General features: G+C 68.8%; 1 protein-coding gene across 1 annotated transcript; it reads right to left on the bottom strand.

Moving 5' to 3' along the window:
- Positions 1 to 1231: 1231 nt before the first annotated feature.
- ITGA7 (integrin subunit alpha 7) lies at positions 1232 to 23538 on the bottom strand. Its single transcript, XM_065419110.1, has 26 exons — positions 23369 to 23538; positions 15771 to 15898; positions 15367 to 15446; positions 14703 to 14958; positions 14040 to 14171; positions 13636 to 13755; positions 10826 to 11033; positions 10524 to 10717; positions 10128 to 10216; positions 9801 to 9928; positions 9424 to 9519; positions 8794 to 8855; positions 8205 to 8374; positions 7972 to 8121; positions 6126 to 6238; positions 5650 to 5854; positions 5493 to 5573; positions 4853 to 4932; positions 4590 to 4667; positions 4255 to 4357; positions 3761 to 3937; positions 3297 to 3404; positions 2926 to 3039; positions 2660 to 2758; positions 2454 to 2579; positions 1232 to 1411 (listed from the first exon to the last, which is right to left on the bottom strand). Exons 1-26 carry the CDS (start codon positions 23536 to 23538, stop codon positions 1232 to 1234), a joined length of 3447 nt encoding a protein of 1148 aa, XP_065275182.1.
- Positions 23539 to 24040: the final 502 nt, after the last annotated feature.

Here is a 24040-nt window from a genome sequence, read left to right as displayed (position 1 = left end):
ACCTCCAGATCGACTTCCAGGAATATGCCACGCTGGTTGCCATGGTGACCTCAGCCTGAAGAAAGCCGAGTAGAGGGTGGGGGCCAGTCCTGGGGGCTAGAGAAACCGACCCCCCTGCCCAGACTCACAATGCGCTTTGTAGACCCCAAGTAACCAGGGGCCCCCCTCCTGAGGAGGTGGGTGAGCCCAGACAGAGCCATTCCATTTCTGGGGAAACCGAGGCACAGAGAGGGGCTGTAATGCCCCCCAGGTCACAAAGCAAGCCAGTGGCAGCGCCTAGAACAAAACCCAGGAGTCCTGGCTCCCAGCCCCGCCCCCCCCGCGCTCTACCCACTAGCCCCCACTCCCCTCCCAGAGCTGGGAGAGAACCCAGGAGTCCTGGCTCCCGGCTCCCAGCTCCCCCTCCCCCCAACTCTACCATGCGGAATCTCCTCTCTCCTGTGCCCAGGGCCGTGCGGTGAATAAATGCGTTGTGACCGTGGTGCCGGGCTGGGGGATCCTTTGTTGGACTCAGCTCAGCGTGCGGGGTTGGGGTGGGGGGTAAATCCAGCCCCTTCTCCCCCGGACTCTGCAGAGCTCAGCTCCCAGGGGCAGGGGTTGGACACAGACGCTGAAAAATTCTTCGTGGGTTTCTGGTTAGTGTCTCGCATCTGTTGGGCCCCGTTGGGGGGTGGGGGGAGCTTGTGGGGCAAAGCGCGGGGCAGGCACGGGCGATACACCATTGTTCTCCCAACAGTGTCCCTTTAATAACAATAAGCAGAGACCCCCAGCCAGACCATGGAGTCAATCACACAGGGGAGCCCGGGGTAGGGGGCAGGGTCTGCTTGGAGAAAAGCGGGGTCACTGCACAAAGGGGCGGGGTCACTACAGAAAGGGGCAGGGTCATCCCCTGTACTTTGGTTTACCACCTGAACCAGTCTGGGCCCCGTGGGGCTGGGATCCCCCTGGAGCAGGGGGGTTTGACAGACTTGAGCAGCTCCGGCCCCAGCCAGCAGGAGGCAGCGCTACACCCCCTTGTCCTCGGGGCTCCGTGGGCAGGCTGGGCACAGGTCCCGCATCTCGAGTCCGGAGTCCGGCAGCCAACGGGAAGAGCAGCCCCGGCTAACGAGGCAGAGTCACCCCCATCTCGGTGTGCTCCCCAGAGACCCCGCCCACAGAACCCCCAGGTCTGAGCCGGCGCCGGCCAGGGGGATCTCGCGTGGGTCGCGGCCCCGGGCGGGACAGGGGGTGCCTAGCCGGAGATGGGCACATGGCTGTCGCCGCCCTCGCTCCAGTTCGTCACCCACTCCTCCTTCTGGATGGTGCCCGTCTTCTCCTCGCGGAACAGCTGGCGCTCCTCCCGCGGGATCTTGATGGCGTGGTACTGCGGCACCGCGGCCTGCTGGGGCCGGCTGCGCTTGAAGAAGCCCACCTGGAAAGAAGCCAGAGAAACGGAGTCAGCGCCCGGCCCCCTGGCAAGGCCCAGATGCCCCCGCCCCACGGGGGGCGCCTGGGGCAGGCCTGGGCCCCAGCAGACCCGAAGGGAGCAGGGGCGCCCCCAAGTGGCTGGCACGTGCATCAAAGGCGGCGATGGGAAGCCAAGGCCAGAGACAGCGTCACCTCCCCTGCAGGCCTACGCCAGGCTCATCCCCACACATCAGGGACGGGCCCAGCTCATTCAACACCCCTGGCAACTCCCCAGACGCTGGCCTGGCACACGCAGACACCCGCCCCGGCACACCCAGGTGCTGGCCTGGCACACACAGGCACACTCACCATCCTGCCCCCGCCACACCCAGGCGCTGGCCTCGCACACACAGGCACACTCACCATCCTGCCCCCGCCACACCCAGGCGCTGGCCTGGCACACGCAGGCACACTCACCATCCCGCCCCCGGCACACCCAGGCACTGGCCTGGCACACGCAGGTGCTAGCCTGGCAGACACCGTGCTCCCCCAACAGGCCTGGCACACCTGCACAATCGTGCACTGTTGCTTCAGATGCTCTTGCACACCCATGCACGCCCCTTGCCCCCTGTGAACGAGGGGTGGGGCCGGCTGTTACCGCTAGGCCTCCCCGGCTTGTTTCTCCACCTCGGAGGGCTGCACGGCCAGCCGGGCCCGGTAATAGTTGGCAGCGTACGGGGCCGCGCGGCTATTCCGCTGGAAGAAGCCGCACTGGGGAGGAAGCGAGGCCGAGGTGAGCGTGTCAGGCCCGGAACAGAGAGCTGGACCCAGGGGACGCCGGGTTACGGACGGGGCAGGAATTCCTGTGGATGGGGCTAGGTGCCAGGAGGGGGCAGGGGAAGGGGAGTCCCTGCTTGGGGCTCACTCCCCCAGGTGGTGCACGGGGAGGGGGTGTTGCTGGGGGGGGGGGAGGGGGAGGGGCAGGGGCCCAATCCCTGGGGGCACATCTGCCCTGGAGCAGGGACCCCCATGCAAGGGGCAGGGTAGCCGGGTCCCCCCGCTCTCACCTTCCACAGGACGGAGACCAGCAACCCCAGCACCAGGACCCCGGCCAGCACCGCGATCAGGATGATCCACCAGGGGACGCCCCGGGCCATCACCGCGCTCGGGTCCAGGTAGATGGTGACGGGGATCTGGGGGGGAAGGGATGAGCAGGATCAGGACCAGGAGGCGGGGCAGGGGGCGGGGCTGGGGGGAGCGGCCAATCAGGTACCTGCGTGGCGGCGTCCTTCAGCACCAGGTTCTGGATGGTGGATTTGACAGTGATGTTGGCGTGGACAAGCAGTTCCACGGAGGTCACGGCCGGGTACTCCTGGGGGCAGGGACATGGCTCAGCCTGGTGCCCCCCAGCCCCCCGCCCCCCCAAGCTGTCCCAGGCGGAGGCAGGATTCTGCACCACTTCCTGTCCACCGCGTGGTGCAGCATCGACTCAGCCCCTGCGTCCCACCCCAGAGCTGGCTGCCCCCGGCGCCGGCTCACCTCCAGGAAGGTGCTGTTCCACAGGCGCCCCCAGGCAGTGAGCACGGCCGAGCGGTCGAAGCTGTGGAGCGGGCACTGGAAGACGAGGCAGCGGGCGGTGCCCCGGGCGCAGTCCTGGAGGGGGGAGACAGTGGGTCAGTAGGGGGTGGGGGGCGTGGCCAGGGTGCTCCACCCCAGAGGGGGTTGCGGGGGCGAGCCGTGGGTATTCAGGCTGGAGAGCGCTTCATGGTGTGCGGGGATGAGAGATTCCCCCCCCCCCCCCACACACACACACACAGACGAGTGAGTCCCTCCCCAGGGCCCCCCCACAGCCCCAGCCGGGATTACCCCAGCCCCCCCCGCCCCGATTTCCACCCCCCGGAGCCACTCACCAACGTGACGTTCTTCCTCTCAGCGTGGGCGCGGTACCACCAGGGCCCCGTGCTGGGCAGCTCCGGGCGCTCGGCCTCCCTCTTGCTCCTGTCCTGCCCGTGGCTCTCCTGGGGGCGGCAGGAGAGGTCACAGGGCGGCTCCGGCCTGGTGCTGGGGCCCACGCCACCCATAGCCCCCCCCCAGCCCCTCAGTGATGCTGCAGCACGAGCTGTGCCCCCTGATGCCCCCTCCCCCCATGCCAGGCCCCTCTGGGGAGGCTGGGCTCCCCCCACCCATGGCCCTGTGCCCCTGCACTGCCCATGGGGGCAAACAGCTGGGCACAACGTAGGGCAGGGCCCCAATCCCCATACCTCCATCCCTGCAGTGGGGGGACCCCAGTCCCCTCCCTCCCCCATGGCCTGAGAGCCAGAGACCCCCCGAGCTGAGCAGCAGCCCCCAGCTCCCTGCCCTCCACGCCACGTACCAGTGCCAGCCGTAGGGGGTTGGCTGCCGGGCTGCAGGCCACGCGCTGCCCGGGCCGGGCTGCCAGCTCCAGACGCAGCGGGTAGAGCAGCCACTTGCCGTTGGCGATCTCGTGGGGCCACATGAGGTTGAGGAAGGCCGAGCCCAGGGTGTTGAGCGACTGGCCCCGGTTGGAGACCTGCGGGGGGCAGGGACCCTGAGCCAGGCGCCGCCCGGGGGGACACTCACTAGCCTGAGTCTGTGGGGCAGGGTCAAATGCCACCCACCCGCCCAGATGGGGAAACTGAGGCACTTTAGGGGGAAGAGATGTCCTGACTCCCAGCCCCCCCTGCTCTAACCACTAGACCCAGCTCCCCTGTCCCAGATGGGAATGGACCCCGGCATCCTGAACCCAGCCCCACCCCCATGATCCTCAGCCCTCCCCCGTCCATGCTCAGGGTGAGGTCTGGTGGGGAGGGGGGGCGTTGCTGCCCCTTCCCCGAGCGGGGTACTCACCGTCACCTCGTAGCGCACAGCACTGCCCACCTGGCCCTCGGTGTGAACAGCGCTCTCGCCCCGCACCTGGCCGCCGAAGAACAGCCGCCGCGGGACGGCCACGCTGCGGGGGAGGGGGGGAACGGGGTCAGGGGGGCATCAGAGCCCCGCAGAGCCCCACCCCCAGGTGGCTTGCCCCGCCCCCGTCCCCCAGACAGCTCGCCTCGCCCCCGGCCTCACCCCCGCCCCCCAGACGGCTCCCCCGGCCCCCCAAGCTGCCTCACCCCTTCAACCACCCCCACGGCTCCTCCCTCCACCCGCCGTGCCCCCCCAGCTGCCCCATCGGGGGCACTCACCCCGTGACGGACAAGGGCAGCTCAATGACCACACGTGCCCGCGCCGTCACAGGCCGCAGCCCCGGCTGCTCGCTGATCCTGGGAGAGAGAGGGGGGGGGCGTCATGGGGGCTCCCCCCACTGCAACCCACCAGTGACCAGCTCCCCCTCCACAGCAAACCCCCCACCCCCTGAACATCACCCAGCCCCCGCCCGGCAACTGCTGCCCAGTGCTTCCCACCCCGGCGTCCCCTGCCCCCACCCAGCCCTGCAGGGGGCGCTCACGTGCTCAGCTCCAGCTCCAGCTCCAGCTCCCGGGTCTCGATGGTGATGCCCGAGGTGCTGACAATGAGATAGAACCGCACCTGGGGGGGGCAGAGAGATCAGGGCCATGGGGGGGGCAGAGGCCAGGGGGAGCAAGAGGGAGGTGGTGAGGTCTGGGCACAGTGCGGGGTAGTGGGGGGCAGCAAGGTCTGAGCACAGTGCGGGGGGCAGCGAGGTCTGGGTGCAGTGTGGAGAGCACTGGAGGGGAAGTGAGGTCTGGGCACAGTGGGGGGGCAGTGAGGTCTGGGCGCAGTGCGGGGGGCACTGGAGGGGCTGTGAAGTCTGGGCACAGTGCGGGGGGCAGCGAGGTCTGGGCGCAGTGCGGGGGCACTGGAGGGGAAGTGAGGTCTGGGCACAGTGGGGGGGCAGTGAGGTCTGGGCGCAGTGTGGGGGCACTGGAGGGGCAGTGAGGTCTGGGCACAGTGCGGGGGGTAGCAGGGGGCACTGGAGGGGCTGTGAAGTCTGGGCACAGTGCGGGGGGCAGCGAGGTCTGGGCGCAGTGCGGGGGGCACTGGAGGGGCAGTGAGGTCTGGGCGCAGTGCGGGGGGCAGTGAGGTCTGGGTGGAGTGCGGGGGCAGGAATTTGGGGGGCTGATCCCCACCTGAGCTCCGCGCTTCATGGGGTTGCCCAGCTCGCACTGCACTTGCGAGGCGTTCAGGTTGGGCAGGCACGGCTGCTTCTCCTGGAAAGGACGAGACGTCAGAGCCCAGGGCCAACAACCCCTCCCCCCACCCCCGGCCCCCCACCCCGTCCTGTACCAGGCCGGGTCCGGCCCACGCGTCATGGGCCCGGACCCCGGAGTAGGGCAGGGCCTCGGGGAAGGTGGCCGTGAGCAGGGCCTCGTGGGCGTCGTCCCCGTCCCGCTGCGGCGCCGCTGGGTCCGAGGGCAGGTTGGTGACCTGGATCTCCAAGGCCACGTCCTTCTGGTCGCTCATGGCGAAGACAGCCGTGCCATCGGCACCCCTGCAGTGGAGAGAGGCAGGCCCAGCGCCGCGGTGAGGGGCCCCTGCGGGCATCAGCACAGAAACCCCCCCACCCCTGGCTACCCAGGCCCCACCGCATCCTGGAGACAGCAGGGGGGCACCATGCAGGGATCTGCCCCCAGACCCACCCCCTGGATAGATCCCAGCCCCACCCGGCCACCTGAGGCAGGAGGGCAAGTCTGAGAGGGGCCAGTACGTGTCTCTTACCCCTCCCCCCATCCTGGGCCCCCAGGGCTCAGCCCCCCCCTCACCTGGGCAGGGGCAGGAAGTCGGCGTCGCCCACGCGGGAGCAGAACTGGTAGCGCAGCTGGAGGTTGCTCTGGCAGATCTTGTCCTCCCCGCAGCCCTGCTTCAAAAAATTCACCTGGGGACAAACACCCGGGGGGGGGGGGGGGGAGAGGGGTTTAGCTGGGATGGCCCCCAGGCAGCGCCCCTCCCCCTCCGCGCTGCACAGCGCCCCGCCCCCCAGCAAGGGCTCGCCCGCCGGCTCAGAGCCATCCCCCAGAATATTCCCGCAGACCGCTGCACGTGCTCCAGCCGCCCAGAGCCCAGCTACACCCACAGCACCGATGAACGACGCCCCCCCTGGGGCGGGGCCGGGCGCTGGCCAGCAGGAGACAGCCACACTGCGCAGGGTTCGCTCATCCAGCACTGACATGCAGCCCCCTCTGGGGCGGGGCCCGGGCGCTGGCCAGCAGGAGACAGCCACACTGCGCAGGGTTCGCTCATCCAGCACTGACATGCAGCCCCCTCTGGGGCGGGGCCCGGGCGCTGGCCAGCAGGAGACAGCCACACTGCGCAGGGTTCGCTCGTCCAGCACTGACATGCAGCCCCCTCTGGGGCAGGGCCCGGGCGCTGGCCAGCAGGAGACAGCCACACTGCGCAGGGTTCACTCATCCAGCACTGACATGCAGCCCCCTCTGGGGCGGGGCCGGGCGCTGGCCAGCAGGAGACAGTGACACTGCGCAGGGTTCGCTCGTCCAGCACTGACATGCAGCCCCCTCTGGGGCGGGGCCGGGCACCGGCCAGCAGGAGACAGCGACACTGCGCAGGGTTCACTCATCCAGCACTGACATGCAGCCCCCTCTGGGGCGGGGCCGGGCGCCGGCCAGCAGGAGACAGCGACACTGCGCAGGGTTCGCTCATCCAGCACTGACATGCAGCCCCCTCTGGGGCGGGGCCGGGCGCTGGCCAGCAGGAGACAGCGACACTGCGCAGGGTTCGCTCATCCAGCACTGACATGCAGCCCCCTCTGGGGCGGGGCCGGGCGCTGGCCAGCAGGAGACAGTGACACTGCGCAGGGTTCGCTCATCCAGCACTGACATGCAGTCCCCTCTGGGGCGGGGCCAGGCGCTGGCCAGCAGGAGACAGTGACACTGCCCAGGGTTCGCTCATCCAGCACTGACATGCAGCCCCCTCTGGGGCGGGGCCCGGGCGCTGGCCAGCAGGAGACAGCCACACTGCGCAGGGTTCGCTCGTCCAGCACTGACATGCAGCCCCCTCTGGGGCAGGGCCCGGGCGCTGGCCAGCAGGAGACAGCCACACTGCGCAGGGTTCACTCATCCAGCACTGACATGCAGCCCCCTCTGGGGCGGGGCCGGGCGCTGGCCAGCAGGAGACAGTGACACTGCGCAGGGTTCGCTCATCCAGCACTGACATGCAGCCCCCTCTGGGGCGGGGCCGGGCGCTGGCCAGCAGGAGACAGCCACACTGCGCAGGGTTCGCTCGTCCAGCACTGACATGCAGCCCCCTCTGGGGCGGGGCCGGGCGCTGGCCAGCAGGAGACAGCCACACTGCGCAGCATTCGCTCATCCAGCACTGACATGCAGCCCCCTCTGGGGCGGGGCCCGGGCACTGGCCAGCAGGAGACAGCGACCCCCCCAAAGGCTGACACCGCCTGGAGGAACAGAAGAGTCCCCGGTCTGGGCGCTGGGCAGGGCACCCTGACGAAAGGCGTCAGGGGATCGGCACCGCCAGGAGCTCGGATCCCACTGGACGAGCTGCTCGCAGGGCAAGGGGCCGGGGGCCAGCGGTGGAGGAGGGTTAGGGAGCGGGAGCCCACGTCCCCGGGGGCCGTCACCCAGGAACCCGCCTCACCTCTGCCCTCTGGCTGCTGGGCAGCTGGGCGTTCAGCACGGGCATCAGCGGGGGCAGGGCGGTGGCCTGGACCTGGCGCTTGCTCCGGGCGTGCTCGATGCTGTACGTCAGCACCAGGACGATGGGGCGGAGCTTGTCCCGGATGCTGTCCTGCAATGAGGGAGCAGGGGGCTGAGCCCGCGGCAGGCCGGGGGGCGGGGGCAGGGAGGCGGGGCTGGGGCAGCAGGACCCACCTGCAGCTGGAAGGTGGCCTTGACGCAGGCAGGGGCACGCTGGTGGGGCAGCTCCACCACGTCTGAGAACTGGTGTTCGGGGTCCGTGGGCTTCCGGTCCAGGAAGGCGACTCTAGGGGCCTGGCCCAGCTTCCGCCGGTCCACGTCAGCGTCCAAGGTGTACGTGAGCGCTGGGGGCGGAGGGAGGGAGGGCGGGCATGGGCTCTGCTGCGCCTTCCATTCCTGGGGGGATTGCTCACCCCTCAGCAAAATGCAGCCACCTCTGGGGTGGGCACAGCAGCTGTTTAAACGGGGATCTGTCACCCAGTGCTGAGATGCAGCCACCGCTGGGGTAGGGCTCCCCAGGTAGCTTAGAGCACCCTCAGGGTTGCTCTGGGTTGTGTCCTGCTTCCCTTAGCATCCTCTGGGCTCTGGGAGACAGAGAACAGCCGTGGGGCAGCATGCTCTGGGCGTCTCCCTGTGCCGGGTCTGGGAGCAGGGCCGATGCAGGGGGGGTATTCTCAGGTGGTATCCTCCCCGCCCCCCCCCCCCAGCGCAGCACGTCCAGGCCTGGGGAGTGCAAGGCCTGGCCCGGCCCGGCAGTACTCACTGACGTGGGGGCTGTAGCTGGCAGGACTGGCCGTGTAGCTGAAGCAGGCTCGTACTTCCACGCTGCACAGGGAAACCACAGAAAGGCTCAGCCTGAGACAGGGCCGACGTCAAACCAGCCGTCCCTCCCGGCTAGGGGGACTCAGCACCCCACCCTCCGGGGAGGAGGAGGAAGAGCAGGGCCAGCTGGTTCCCTGCAGAAGCCGGCGCTGAGCAGCCGCTGGGACCAGGAATTTGCCCCTTTCGTCGGGGTCAGAGTGCACTGCTGCCCTCGAGATGGGCGGCGCTAACCCCATTGTACCCCTGGGGAAACTGAGGCAGGGATTGGCCCAAGGCCCAACAACAGGTCAGTAGCAGAGCTGGGCACAGAACCCAGGAGTCCTGGCTTCCAGCCCCCCTGCTCTAACCACCAGATCCCACTGCCCATCCAAAGCTGGGGAGAGAACCCAGGAGTCCTGGTTCCCTGCCCTACTCCCTACCAGCTCTAACCGCTAGACCTCCCTCTCTCCCTGGGTGTGGAAAGTGTGCGTGGCTGGCGGGGGTCGGGGGTGATACAGGCACAGCTCTGGATCCCAGGGAGCCTGGGGGTGGGGGCGAGGATGGGCAGCCCCCTCCCCAGGCCCGCTCTCACCAGATGCCCAGGTGGTGGGGGCAGTTCCTGCTCTCCAGGTCGATGTTCGGGGGGGAGAGGGAGACGTTCTTGGAGACGTGGATGACGGGCCGGGCTCTGCAAAGCAAGAGGGGAAACCGCTGGCAAAGGCGCCCAGCCGGCCCGCGCCCCGGCTGCACCAGGCCTTCAGCTCTGCATGGTGTGCGGGGCCCAGCCCCTCCGCACGCCGGGCATGGGTGGAGCCGTCGGCTGCGCCAGCGTCGCCCAGGGGACTGATCCAGCCGGACGCAATGCAACGCCCGGGGCTGGAGGGACCAGAGTCCCACCAGGCCGTGCCCTGCCCAGCACAAGGCTCCCTCCCTCGGCCTGGGGCGGCCAGCGCAGCGGGCAGTGCCCACCTGTACAGCACCACGCTGTCCGAGAGCGAGCCAACGAGCAGGTCTGGGTAGAGATTCCCGTCGATGTCCAGGCCCCCGGACAGGGAGTAGCCGAAAGTCCTCACCCCGACGCCTTCCCCGTCCAGGACCTGCAGGGGGACAGACGGACGGACGGAGAGCTGGGGAAGCAGCAGCTGCCTCTTGGGGGCGGAGCCGCCAGTGTTTAGGACAGGAAGTGAAGGGGGATCCTGGACCCCAGGGGGCCGGTGGGGGAGGGGCTTAGGAGCCTGTGGACCCCACAGTTCAGTGACACCCTCCAACCCCCGTGTCCTGTTTACGCCCTCTCACCTGGGCCGGTTTGGTGACGATGCCCAGGCTGCTGCCGTGGTAGATATAGACCTTGCCGGCTCCATCAAATGGGGCTCCCACGGCGAGGTCTGTGGGGGGAGGGGGGCAGGGTTATGGCTGGAGCAGGCCAAAAGGGGGTTGTGGGCCCCCTGGGCACTAGGGCCAGAGCAGTTCCCCTGCCCAGAGCTGGATATGTGCCACGTTGGGGGGGGTCCCTCCCTCCTGCAGGGGCAGCTCCGTTCCTCAGACCCCATAACCCAGCTGAGCAGCCAGCCCCATTGCCCCCCCCAGCCCATACCCACAAGGGGAGCCCCCCAAGGGACAGCACCGGGACCCCAGGTCAGCACCAGCCAGGCTCCCCCCGATCCCCCCTCCCCTGGCTGCCCGGCCCCTCACCCTGGAAGCCGTCCTGGTTGAGGTCGCCGAGGGCGGCGAGGCCGATGCCGAACATGGAGCGGGAGGTGCCGTTGAGGCGGATGGGGTGGGCGCCCGCCCAGCGCCCTGCCTGGTTGATGTACACGTAGGCTGCCCCGCCGATCTCCTCCTGCCGATCGAAGAAGTGGGGCGCCCCCACCACCAGGTCCATCCAGCTGGGCAGGGGCAGAGGGCAGCAGGGTCAGGCCCAGCCCCTGCCAGTGCCCGCCAACCCCGGCGCTCCGAGCGGCGGCCACGTCCTGACCCCCCAGCCCCCGGCTCACCCGTCGCTGTTCAGATCCACCACGGCCACGGCGTAGCCGAAGGAGGAGGTGAGCTGCTCCCCGGGCAGGACGGCCTCGGGCACCAGGCGGTTCACGTTGTCCCGCCGCAGGATCAGCACGGCCCCCGTGTGGTTGGCCCGCGGCGCCCCCGTGACAAAGCTGAGCTGGTCCTGCCGGGTCAGGCCCTTCCCCGAGTCGACGGAGAAGCCTGGAGTGGGGGCAGAGCGACAGGCAGGGTTGGTGCTGCTGGGGGGGTGGGAGGGTCCCCCAGGGCTCCTCAGAAGCAGGGGGCCAGGGACTGCCCTGGCCCTACTCTCAGCTCGGGTGGGGTGAGGCCAATCGCCCCCCCCCAACACTCGCTGAGCCCCCCACTGCTAGATCCCGGGTGGGAGGGAATAGACGGGTTCTGTCCAACACCGCGCCCTCGGCCAGCGCAGCCCGGGGGTCCGTGGGCCCCACACCAGCCAGACACACCGAGACCACTGCCCCCTGCTGGGTGGAATCAGCATGGCTCCTGCGTGTGGCAGAGGCTCTGTACTGCGCAGAGCTAGTGGGGATTCCCGCGTAGCTGCCGCAGCTGGGGCTAGGCTGGAAGGACCTGGCACCTAATCCGTTGCACGCTGAGCCAGCACGTGGCCGCCGGAGGCCGGGCCATGAGCCGGGGCAGGACCCCACACCTGGGGCTCTTTGAGGCCAGATGGACGCCCCCCCGCTGGGGAGAGGAGAGGTTTGTTCTAATACACACCAAGCCCAAACAAGGCTCCCAGGGGCTGGACAGAGCTGGGGGCAGGGGTCTGGGAGGCACCAGATGTGGACTCCACCCACTCATCCTCAACCCCACAGGGTGGCCTAAAGCCAGGCCCCCCCACCCCCTCCTCCATATCAGGGGGACCCCAGATCACACTGATCCCCAGCGCCCGGCCCCTCTGCTGCTCCATGTGTGTCTGTCCGTCTCTCTCTGCTCAGCCCCCCCAGCCGGGATACAGCCACGGGGGCGGGGGGATGCGGGGGCCAAGGGGAGCGACCAGGAAGCTGGACACGCCTCATATTTCAGATACCAGAGTCCCGGCCCACTCCAGCGGCCCAGCGTCGGGGGGGGGGGGGGGCGGGGGGGGGGCAAGGCCCAGCTAGCAAACACCCGGCAGGGCGGGGGAGGGGTGACAGTTCTGCAAAGGGCGGGGTCCCCTGCAGTGCTCAATGGGCGGGGGGGGGGGGGGAGGATTGCACAAAAACAGCAGCTGAGTGAGCCCTCCCCCCCACTAACATGTCTCTGCTCTGCCCGGGCCTCTGGCTGTCCCTTGCTGTGCCTCAGTTTCCCTGTGGTGCTCTCTAATAGCACATTGGACCACCCAGGAATTTCCAGGAGGATGGGGAGTGTCTGGTGGTTAGAGCTGAAAGAGGTGGGGGTGGGGGTGGGAGTCAGGACTCCTGGGTTCTATTCCAGCAGCTCCAGGGATGCTGCCAAGCCAGCGGCTCCCCCGGCTGGTTGCTGAGCGCCCCCCCGGGATGATGCCAGGCAGGGCGTGCCCGTGCGACGGCCGAACAAGGCGCTGCTCCGTGGCGTCCATCTCTGGGGCCCAGGCCGGCAGCGGGTCAGCGTGTGGGAGCTCCCTGCAGGCAGGAGTGGGGGCGATGGGGGGGCAGCAGCCAGGGCTCAGCGAGGGGGAGCACGTCCTGCTGGCATGCGCTGGGGAGAGCCATGCACCCCCGAGCAGAGCGACACCCCCCCACATCCCACAGGACACACCGCATGCAACACACAGCCCAGGCAGCACCTCGGGGACCTTTCCAGGCTCCGCGTCCCTCTCCCAGCAGGGATCCCCAGCCCCCAAACGGCTGCTGACAGAGTGGTGCTGACCCCCCTCCCGTCTGCAGCCCCCCACAACACCCCCCGCCCAGGACCCCCCAGCATTGCAGCCAGCCCGGATGGGGCCCAGCGCCCATCCCCGGAGCCTGGAACATTCCCCGACGGCACGGGCACAAGACGCTCACGCCCGGCAGCAGAGCTGGCCTCCCCCGGCGCTGGGGCTGCCCCTGCTCACGGCCTCCCCCAGGCACCCGGGGGCAAGGGACGGTGCTAGCACCTGGAGACGTAAGGGGCAGGGGCTGCCCTGAGCAGGTGTCCCCAGGGATCCTCCCCCCTGCTCGGGGCCTGGGGACAGCGGGACGCCCTCTGAGCGGGGCAGGGTTCATGCCCCCTCCCCGGTGCCACAGCCAGCAGAGGGCAGCAGAATCCGTGTTCCCCGGGCAATGAGCACCAGGACGTGTAAATCCCTGGGCACTAGCATCCAGCCTGGCACGCGCAGCTGAAGAGTGCGGGGGGGGCTGCAGGGGAGAACCGTGCAGAGACGGCTCCGAAATGGGGAGAGGGAAGTGGGGGGGGGGGGTGCGTGTGGGCTGTGTGCAGGGTTTGTGTGCTCGTGTCTGTGCACGGGCAGGGACGGAGGTGTCTGTGTAAGGACGGTTTGTGCACACACACATGGGGACGTGCCTAGGGAGGGGCAGGGGTAATTGCGAACAGGGGTGTGGGGCTGCGTTCAGGGAGGGGCATCAGTCACCCTTCTCCCCCCATATCCTACATCTCCCCCCCACACACACACGCTATGGGGCAGGACCCGGGCATGGCGCCCCCCGCTGGCCCAGGAGCAGAAAGGAGTTTTCATTTCCCCTCAGCTCCAAATGCCAAGAGGGGAACACCGAGCTCGGGGGTGGGGGGCAGGCGGCATCCCCGGGGGCGGCACAGAGCCGGGGTCCCGGCCGGCCGCTCGCTTGCTGACAGGCGGGCACCACACGCCGCCGCGGTTACAAACCTAAGTTGCTATTCTGGGCCACGTCGCCGACGGTGCCGGGCAGCCGCTCGCCGGGCTCTGCCGTTTTATACACCAGCTGATCGGGGTCTGCGCTATGAACGTTTGTCATAAACAACAGACCTGTGGGGCCGCGCCAGGCCGGGGGGCGGGGGCGGGGAAAGAGAGAGAGAGAGAGAGTTAAAGGATGGAGACCCCTCCCCACCCAGGCAGTGGGGAGCCCAGGGCGAGGGAACCGAGGGGTCGGCCCCCCGAGCAGCAGAGACTCTCCGATCGCCCCATTTCCTTCGCTGATTTCCTTCCCCGCGGGCCTGGGGGCCAAAGACTCAAACGGTCGCTGCCAATGGCCAGGGGGCTGGTTCGGCCCTCGTGCCCGGCCCTGCCCGCCGCCTGGCGGCGCTCCCTACCGAAGTAGCTGTTGGCAGGCACGGGGATGAGGGAGGGGTCCTGGTCCTTCTCCCCCCCGGCTTCGTAGGGCCCGTCGTCGTAGGTAACCAGCTCCAGGGAGCTCTGGTTAACCAGCTCCACGCGCAGGTCCCCTGCCAAACCAGAGAGGGGTTAGTGGGGGCAGGGTGGCACGGGGGGGGACAGGGGGCAGGAATGGCACAGGGGGGCAGGGATGGCATGGGGGGCACAGGGACAGCACGGGGGGGATGGGGGGCAGGGACAGCACGGGGGGCACAGGGATGACACGGGGGCGGGGGAGATGAGGACAGTCCTGGATCCTCCGCTGCCTGGCACAGAGGTTGGAGCGTCCAGCGTTGGGTCTGAACTGAAGGTGGCCACACTCCCTAAGGAGAGAAATGGTTCTCCCCTTCCCCCATCCACCCCCCCACCAGTCATGGGCTCCTTACCCCATCCTCCCCCCCACTAGCCACGGGCCCCTTCCCCCATCCAGCCCTCCCCCAGCCACGGGACCCTTCCCCACCCCCACGAGTTACCACCAGTCCCAGGATAGCTGGGCCCATGCTCTGATCTGGGGGGCGCCCGGTCCCCAGTGTCTGTGGGCATGGGGTGAGAAGAGGGAACGCCCCCATTCCCCCGGCCCGCGGGACCCCGCCCTGCCTCACCCTTCCAGTTGTAGGTGCCGGGCGCTCCGAAGAGGACGTAGTGGTTGTCTGCGGTGAAGCCGGCCGACACCCCCTGCTGGCAGAAGCCGAAGCGCTCGTGGCCCTGGGGGCGCCCCTCGCAGAACTTCCACTCGCCCCCGTCCAGCTCCTCGCGCACCGTCAGGTCCTGGCTCAGCACGTAGCAGCGCCCGATGACGTCCCGCGTCTCCAGCGGCTGGTTCACCCGGTTCCGCGATTCGTAGAGGTGGGCGCAGGTCTGGGATCGAGCCGGGGGATGACAAGCGGGGCGGGTTAGAGAGGATCCCGCCCCCACTCCCAGACTCCCCCCATCACTCGTGAAACACGAGGGCCCCGCTGCTCGGCGAGGCAGGACACGGGGGTCCTGGCTCCTCGGCTGCTGGCTCTGGGGAGCGACTCGCCTCAGGCCACACACCGAGTCAGCAGCAGAGCTGGGAATGGAACCCAGGTGTCCTGGCCCAGCCCCCCAGGGATAACCATTGGCCCCCCACTCCCTTCACAGCCAGGGAGCGAACCCAGGTGTCCTGGCCCAGCCCCAGCCTGCCCCCCTCCAGGCTCTAACCCACTAGACCCCCATCCCCACCCAGAGAGGGCGGAGCAGAGGAGCAGAGGGCATTGCCCCCCCCCCCCCGGCAATGCCACTCACCACGATCTTGCCGCCGGCACCTTGGCTCTTCACGCTGACGCCCAGCCACTGGTTCTCCTTGCTCTCCTTGTGCAGGTCCACTGGGGGGAGGCGCAATCAGCCGCCACGCAGACAGCCCCCCCACTGCCAGCCCCCCAACCCCTCCCCTTGTCCCCCCCCCCCAGCAGATCCTTGGCCCAGGATTCCCACCCAGTCCCCCATGGGCAGTGCCGGGCACCAGCCCAGAGACAGCTCGGCCAAGGGCCACGCACAAGGAAACGGGGCCAGATCCTGCTTCTGGCTGCAGCAGTGTAAACCCTCTGGATCTGAGGGCAGGGTCACCCCCACCCCCACTGTGGATTTATGCTGATGCCACCAAGGGCAGGTTCCCGGCTCCCGCCCCCCCCCCCCCCGAGTGCCCGTACCTCCCTCATCGATGGGCACGCGCCAGCAGTCGTCAATCTCGCGTGTCAGGGGGCAGGCGTAGAGGCCGCCGGTCCGGTTCGCCCTCTGGCCCGGGAGGCCCGGCGCCTGCGGGGCCCCCACCAGCATCCTGGGGGAGACGGGCGAGCGTCAGCGGAAGGGGGGAGATGGGATCAGCCACAGCCGGACGCCCCTCGGGACGGGGCTGCAGCGAAGCCGGGCTCCCAGCCTGGGGGGCAGGGAGCACAAGGGGCCCATGTACAATTGCCAGGGGACAGCCCCCTGCCCCCCAGGTCCGTGCCCGCTGCGTGGCCGAAAGGAGCTGCCAGCCCCGGGACAGCAGCGCTGCAGTGACCCCCAGGAGTGGGGCGGTGCTGGAGCCCTGTCCCAGGGAGGGGGCCGGCGGCCCTAGGGCTCCCCTGGCCAGATGTGCTGGGGGATTTGGGTGAGACCGTTGGGCTGAGACCCAGCACAGTCAATCCATGAGCTGGTGCCCAGGCGGCAGACGGGAGCGACCTTGGGCAGGGGGGGCCCTGCTGTGGGAAGGAGGGTGGGCACAATGGGGTTGGGGTGGTGACTGGCACCGGCTGACCCCGCTGAACAGGGGGAGGGGACCCATGGCTCAGGACAGGGGGGTTCCCGGGGGGCGGGGGGCTCCGCTCCGCGCTGATCAGCCATGTCCAACAGCTGCAGCCTCGGAGGGGGGCCCCCGCTCCCGCCTGAGAGTCACCAAGGGAGCCAGCCCCAGTGCCAGCTGTTCTCAACCGCCCTGGCCACTCATTGGGAGGGGGGCAAACCACAGCTGGATCCCCCCCCTCCCCCAGATGTTAGCCTGCCTCACGCCCCCGGGACCAGCTGCGGGGGGAAGGGCACTCGCCCAGCGCCAGCTACTGCTGCCCACTTGAGACAGAGACAGACGGGGCGAGGCCGGGCTGGCGCCAGCCAAGTGGGGCAGAGAGCCGGGAATAGTGGGGACCCCGAGACTGCAGGTGATGGGCGGAGCCTAGGCGATGATGGGTGTGTGAACAACACACAGCCCCGCGCAACCACCCACCGAGACACACACACCCAGAGCCCCACGCAGCACCCTGCGCAACCACCCACCGTGACACCCCCCCCCAAAGTCCCACACAACACCCTGCACACACACAGCCCCGCGCAACCACCCACCAAGACACACACACCCAGAGCCCCACGCAGCACCCTGCATAACCACACACACACAGCCCCGCGCAACCACCCACCGAGACAAACACACACACACCCCAAAGCCCCACACAACACCCTGCACACACACACACAGCCCCGCGCAACCACCCACCGAGACACACACACCAGACCCCCACGCAACACCCTGTACAACCACACACAGCCCTGCAAAACCACCCACCGAGACACACCCAGAGCCCCACCCAACACTGCACACATCCACACACACAGTCCTGCGCAATCACACACACAGCCCCACGCAACCACCCACCGAGACACACACACAAAACACCCTGCAAAAACACCCCCACGGCCCTCCCCCCCCACACACAGAGCCCTACACAATGGAATGGGCCACGTTCCCCTGGCACTCACAATCCCCATGTGGTTTCGCAGGTGCGCGTGCACACACACACACACACACACGCACACACAGTGCCCGCCCCCGCTCCCCCCACCCCCACCCGACAGAGCAAACCACTGAGTTTGCCCTTGCCTGAGGCGAAACCCAAGGTCTGATCTAACACCTGGGGGGTGGGAAGAGGCCAGGGTGGCCCCATGCCCCATTCCAGGCCCAGCAGCTGCCCCCAGCCTCAGCCCCACGGGAAGCTCCTTGGACCCAGCCCGGCCCGATTCAAGATCCAGCCCCGATACAAGCAAGACGCCTGGAGCGCAGAGCTGCCCCTCTGCTCCCCGACTCCAATCCGGGCAATGGCGGGGGGGGGGGGGGGGCACGGCCAGGCCGGGAGAAGAGGGGACCCTCACACCCACAGAGCTGGCTGGTGGGGGGGGGCAGCTGTGACCCCCCCCCCCCACCCCAGGCTGCACCCAGAGCAGGGACACAGACAAGGTGAAACTGACCACAGAAATGGGCAAGGCCACCCCACCTCTGCAGACTGGGAAGGGGGGGGCTGGATCGGGGGGGGGGCAGATTCTGATGGGAACAGCCTGGAGCAACGCCAGGAGCCAATCACCACATAGGATAAATAACCAGAAGCTGCTGCTTAGTCACCGCCTTAATCACCGGGTAATTAATCACCAGGGGCAGGGGCAGGGATGCGGGATTGCGGGAGGGGGTGACAGAGCGGGGGGGGGGGTGTCTCTGCTCTTGGCCGGGATCAGGACTCAGCCGTGGGGGTCACGCCCCAGTCTCAGGGCTGCCACACTGGACTGACCCGGAGCCAGGGGAGGGGACCGGGCCCCTCGCCCACCGGCCCCCGCCCAACACCGGGGGAGGAGCCCCCAGCCCCCCATGGAAAGGGTTTGCCCGAGCCTGGGGCGACGGCAGCATTGGATCCTGGGCACACAGAGGCTGGGGCCTGAACGCGCCACGTGCACACTGCTCCCTCGTGCACAAGCACGCGCTCGCACCAGCACCCGCTCGCACCAGCACGGCAGCTGCCCCTCTCCCACAGAGGCCCGTGGCCGTCCCGTGCACACTGCTCCCTCGTGCACCAGCACACGCTCGCACCAGCACAGCAGCTGCCCCCTCCCACAGAGGCCCGTGGCCGTCCCGTGCACAAACCCCCAGGCACGGGCCCTGGCACACAGATGGGCGAGCTCCCATTTCCTGGCAGCCCCAGCCACGCTCACCCTCGCCAAGTCCTCCCCTCGGCATTGCACGCGCCCAGCTCTGGTGCCCTGGTGCACAGACTCGCTCTCGCCCTCGACTGGCCGGGACGCCGGGCCCCAGTGGCGAGAGGTGGCAGGGGTGTGCCCGGGGCCAAGCAGCAGGGACTGGCCACAGCTTCAAAACAGGTGGGCTCCTGCAGCCAGCAACTCGGGGTGGCCACCAGCCCCAGGCCCTGCCACGCACAGGGACCCCGGGGCGGCAGGATAGGGGCCGGGGCGCCCAGGAGAGGCCCCAGCAGCAGGCGGGGAGGGAGGCGGAGCTCCAGGGGGTGGAGAACCAGCCGGGCCTGGGCCGAGTCCGGAGGCCCCCCAGCCACTGGCCGAGCCCAGTCCCGGCAGTGAGTGGGGCCGGGGGAGCTGGGCTGGGAAAGGGCCCCAGGGGCCCGGGCCCGGGCCTTGGCTTAGTTCCATTGCCGTTGCCAGTCGGCCCCTTTGCTGACTAGCGCCAGGCCAGCAACAGAGCAGCCTATGGACCCTCCACAGCAGGTGCTTCTGCTGTGCCCCCCCCCAGCCAGTGCCCCTGCCCCCCACAGTGCCCCCTGCTGGGAGCCCCCCCCAGGCCAGCGCTCCTGCCCCGCCCCTCACGCCCCCCCCAGTGCCCGCCCCCAGCCAGCGCCCCTGCCCCCCACAGCGCCCCCTGCTGGGACCCCCCCCCCCAGCCAGCGCTCCTGCTCCGCCCCCCCAGCACCCCCTGCTGGGAGACACCCCCCCCCCCGGGCCAGCGCTCTTGCCCCGCCCCTCAGGGCCCCCCCCCAGCGTCCGCCCCCAACCAGTGCCCCTGCCTGCCCCCCACAGCGCCCTCTGCTGGGAGCCCGCACCCCCGGCCAGCTCTCCTGCCCTGCCCCCCACAGCTCCCCCTGCTGGGATCCCCCGGCCAGCGCTCCTGCCCCGCCCCCCATAGCGCCCCCTGCTGGGAGACCCCCGCCCGGCCGGGAGACACCCCCCCGGCCAGCGCTCCTGCCCCGCCCCCCACAGCGCCCCCTGCTGGGAGCCTCCCCCCCCCCCGAGCCAGCACCCTGCCCCGCCCCTCACAGCACCCCCTGCTGGGAGCCCCCCCCCCCCCCCCCCGGCCAGCGCTCCTGCTGCTCCCACAGGGAAGAGAAGGCAAGGAGGCAGGAGAGTCCACCAGAGGAGATAGAGCCGGAGCCGGTAAAAATAAACTGGAATTCATTCCAAATAACTCGGCAGCAACATGCCCAAAAAAGGACAGGGCCAGAGAGATCCCATGAGCGTCTGTGCTGGCCCAGGGCACCAGGGCAGCCACCTCGGGGGTCCCAGGTGCTGGGCACGGAGCCACCCTGCTCCTTCCCTACGCCCGCCCCCAGCACGCACCCCCCTCACCCCTAACTCCCCACTGGGAACGCACCAATGCTGCCTCGGTTTCCCCAGCGCCCCCCCCTGCTGCCATCCCCACTCAGCTCCCACGCTAAGCCCCCCAAGGGATCCCATTGTCCAGACGGGCTGCCCCTGCCTGGCACTTCCGTTGGAGAAGGGAAGGGAGAGCCTCCCTCCCCTCCCCATCGATCCACAGCCCAGGGCAGCCGGACCTCGGGCCCCTGCGTCTCATGGAGATTTCGTTTCCTTTGGCATCACTGCTGATCCCAACACGAGGCATGCCAGGCGCATCCCCCTGGGCTGGTGCCACAGGCCGGCTCTGCGCCAGCGTCAGTCAAGACAAAGAACCCCAGAGTCACACCCGGCTAACGCCCTCAGGCGGGGGAATCGGGGCCCAGGACTGGGCAGGATCTTTCCTTCTCCCTCTGGCCTGGGTGGCAGGACACCTGGGTTCTATTCCCAGTTCTGCCACTGACCCGCTGAGTGACCTTGGGTGAGCCCCAGCCCCTCTGTGTGACTCAGTTTCCCCTCCTGCCTCTTGGCTGCCTTATCTAGTTAGACTGTGAGCTTCTCAGAGCACAGATGGTCTCCAACTCTGCTGGTGCAGCACCTGGCATGACGGGGCCCCGATCTCAGGTGGGGCCCCTGGGCCCTGCGGCCATATAAGCCGTCCCCCTGTGTTTGCACCCGGCTCCCAGCCCACTGCGCAGCAGGTCGTGCTCCCTTCGCGCTGTGGAAGGGACTGTGCAAGGCGCAGGGCTCGGGGACTCGGCCGGCCACAGAGCTGACGCGGAGCGTTCCCAAAGGGCTAAGAAACGAGCCAGGTGGACCCCAGAAATCCCCCAGTGCCAGGGATGGGACGGACCCGACTCCCAGTCCAAAGCCCTCGGCGCCGAGCCTCCCCCCTCGGCAGCGTGCGGCGGCCCAGCCGGTATTTGCACTAATCCTGCGCTTTGTCCGTGGCGTCGCAATGCAAGAGCGGCGAGAGCAAATCCCCCCGCGGGGAGGAATTCCGGGAACGTTTGACGGGCTTCAGCCTGGAGAACGAGGAACATGACCAAAGCTCCCCCCGGCCCCAATAAACAGACAGACGCACGTAGGGACCCTTCCTGCGCCAACCAGGGCGTGAGATCCGAGCTCCCCAGCACCTGTTCATTACCCAGACTGACCGGCCTGCGACCCACCCGGCTGGCATTTGACCAGCTCAGCCCAAAGGGATTTGGTTTTACGAGAGTTTTTATCTTCTCCGGGCAGCGACCTCCCCTCCAGAGACACCCAGGGAGGGATCGGATCTAAGTGCATGGTGCCAGCGAGGGCACTGCTCTGAGGACGCTCAGAGCAGCCGGGCACTGCTGGGGCTCCGAGTGGGGCTCCGCTGCCAGGGGCCCAGCCCCGGGAGCTCTGCAGAGAAGCCAGCCGCTGCCCCTGAATCCAAATCAGAGTTGGCAGAAACCGTGACAGGCTGGGAGCCAACAAAGATGGCACCGGGGGCGTGATAAGGGACAGCACGTTCCCCTGGCTGCCAGCCCTGCATCACCACCAACAGGGGGCACTAGCACCACCAGCCATGACTCATCCAGCTTCGAGCAGCTGCCAGGAGCCACCAGTCCCCACCCCGATGTCTCAAGGGGGGGGCACTGAAGAGCCCCTGGGGAGCGTTATAAGACTACAAGCCTCACCCCCCTTTCTCACCCCATGTTTTGCTGTTGCTCTGTGCACTCGATGCGCCCCACCCCAGAGGTGGCACCATCCCAGGGACGAAGCGCAGGGCGAGTTTGCAAAGGGGCTAGAGAAGCACCATATTCCCACCCCCGTGGAGCAGATGTGGGGCCGATGATGCTGCTGCTGCTGGGGCAGGCCCGGGGGGTTCTCAGCCTCCCACCCCCACGGATCAGAACTATCGATTTCCTCTCCCGGCTCAGGCTCCGATCCCTGCTGAATCATTTACCAGGGAGGGGGGAACCCAGGGATTGGGCCCAGGGCAGCTCGCAGAGTCTGGGCCCCTCACCTAAATGGCCCATTAATGATTCTGAGCAGGGCCCACAGCTCCATTCATATTCATGAGGGCTTCGTTTAACCCTTCGCAGGCTCCCTCGGCAGCAGGGCACACACTGGCCCAGCTGGGAGCCGCCCGCATCCCTTGCCCCAGGGGGCTCTGTCCCTGCACCCAGCGAGAGCCCAGCAGGACACCGTCAGGCTGAGGATCACAAAGCGCTGACATGGCCACCGTCCATCGCTCCTGCATCACCAGCAACACCACGGCCCTGTCGCCCCGCACGCTGCCAGCCCCGGCGCACGGCCGCCGACCTCGCTACACGTACAGACCAGAGAGCCCTGCTCCCACCTCTGCCACAGGGTGACCTTGGCCAAGTCCTTTCCCGCCCGGTGCCTCAGTTTCCCCATCTGCACAATGGGGATAATGACACTGTAAAGTGCAGGGGGGGGATTATTACACAGTCCAGCCCTGCCCCCCCCCCCGACTCGTTCTCCCACCAGCAGGTCTGCGCCCCCCTGAATGGGGGGGGGGGGAAGAGGAAGGAACTGCTGTGGTACAAGCTCCCCAGACTGTGCTCCCTCCCACAGCCCCTGGGGATCTGGGCATCTGCTCCTGCATGGGGGGCACCCGGCTTGCTCCAGACAGTGCCCCTCCTCTGCCCCCCCGGGGCACCAGCAGGGCAGGATGCCGGGCAAGGAGTATCCCCACCCTGGCTCTGGCCAGCCCCAGCCCCATGGGGTCTGTGTACTAGTCAGAGACACCTCCAGGTGCACCCTGGCTGGGCAGCCCCCACCCCCCTGGAGGAGATAGAGCTGCCCCCTTACCTGACCTGACAGGTGCTGCCCAAGGTCACCCAGGGAGTCAGGAAAAGAACCCAGGAGTCCGGGCTTCCGCTCACCACTAACAACACTTAGCTCTTAGGGGTGACTCCGGATGGACCCTGCGGGAACTGAGATCCGAATCCGGCCTGATTCCATTGCGGTGGGGGGTGACTCCGGACTGACCCTGGACACACTCTGCCCCAGACACTGGGGCCAGTCTGGGTTTCCCATCGGAGGCTGGATCTGGCCCGGGGACCCCACGAGCGGATCGGAGAGAATACAGGGAGTGACCCCCCCCCAGCGGGTCGGTGAAGTTCCAGGGTGCGGGGGGGCGCAGGGCCAGGCAGCCTCCTGGGGTAACAGACGTGACCGTGCGAACCTCCCCCCCCGCAGAGACCCCCCCCGCGGGGAAGTTACTATTTAGAGCCATGGGGGGGGTCTGAGCTGCCCCCCCCCCCCCCGAAACTTACTAGGAGCAGCGCGGGGGGGGTTGTTTTCACAAATCCCCCCCCCCCCCGGCTCATGCGGAGCGCCCGGGGACCCCCCCTCGCCCCCACGGGAAGGCTCCGGGGGGGGGGGAATAAGGCGACCCCCCCCGCGCACTCACCAGCTGGCGGGCTCGGGCCGGAGCTGCCGGTGCAGGGCCACGGAGAAGCCGAACAAGCTGCCGCCGGCCCCGTCCTTCAGCAGCGGGTCGGTCCCGTCCAGGTTGAAGGCGGCGCCCGCCAGGAGCTGGAGGCCGAGGCCGCAGAGCCAGGCGCCCGGCGCCCCCCGCATGCTGCCGGCCCCGCTCCCCGGCCCCGGGACAGGTGCGTGGGAAACCCCCGGCTGCGCAGCGCCCCCCGGGCCGGGGCTTCGGGGCCGGGCAACTGCCGAGGGCGCCGCCCCCTTCCGAGCGTGTGCTTTGCAGGGGGAAGCGCCGCAGGCCGGCGCTGAAATGCAGCCACCTCTGGGGGGGAGCGAGGAGCGCGGGCGGGGCGGGGCGGGAGGAGCCGGCTCGCCGGGGGGTGCTGGCCAGGCCGCCGCGCTGCGCATGTTTCACACCCTTGGGGTCACTGGGCTGCAGGGTGATGGGCTCAGAGCAAGCAAACGAGTCACCCACTAACGACATGGCCCAGTTCCCGCTCTGAGCAGCCTCCAGGGGCGGCGGGCGGGCCAAACCCCTGCGTTCTTCGCCGGGAACCAGCTGCCACGTTCCACCCCAGAGGCGGCTGCATGTCAGCAGGCAGGGAAGGGACTGATCGCTGCCAGTGTCAATCTGCAAAGCACCTTGGGGTGC

Source organism: Emys orbicularis, chromosome 19 (genome assembly GCF_028017835.1).
Source record: "Emys orbicularis isolate rEmyOrb1 chromosome 19, rEmyOrb1.hap1, whole genome shotgun sequence".
NCBI lineage: Eukaryota > Metazoa > Chordata > Testudines > Emydidae > Emys > Emys orbicularis.
This window is presented reverse-complemented; position numbering and strand designations above follow the sequence as displayed.

Coding starts and splice junctions, on each gene's coding strand:
- ITGA7 (XM_065419110.1), bottom strand. CDS start 23,538: ATGCGGGGGGCGCCGGGCGCCTGGCTCTGCGGCCTCGGCCTCCAGCTC. Junction 13,756..14,039: donor GCCTGCCAACAGCTACTTCG/GTAGGGAGCGCC, acceptor GCGGCCCCACAG/GTCTGTTGTTTATGACAAAC. Junction 4,933..5,492: donor CCATGAAGCGCGGAGCTCAG/GTGGGGATCAGC, acceptor TGCCCCCCCCAG/GTGCGGTTCTATCTCATTGT.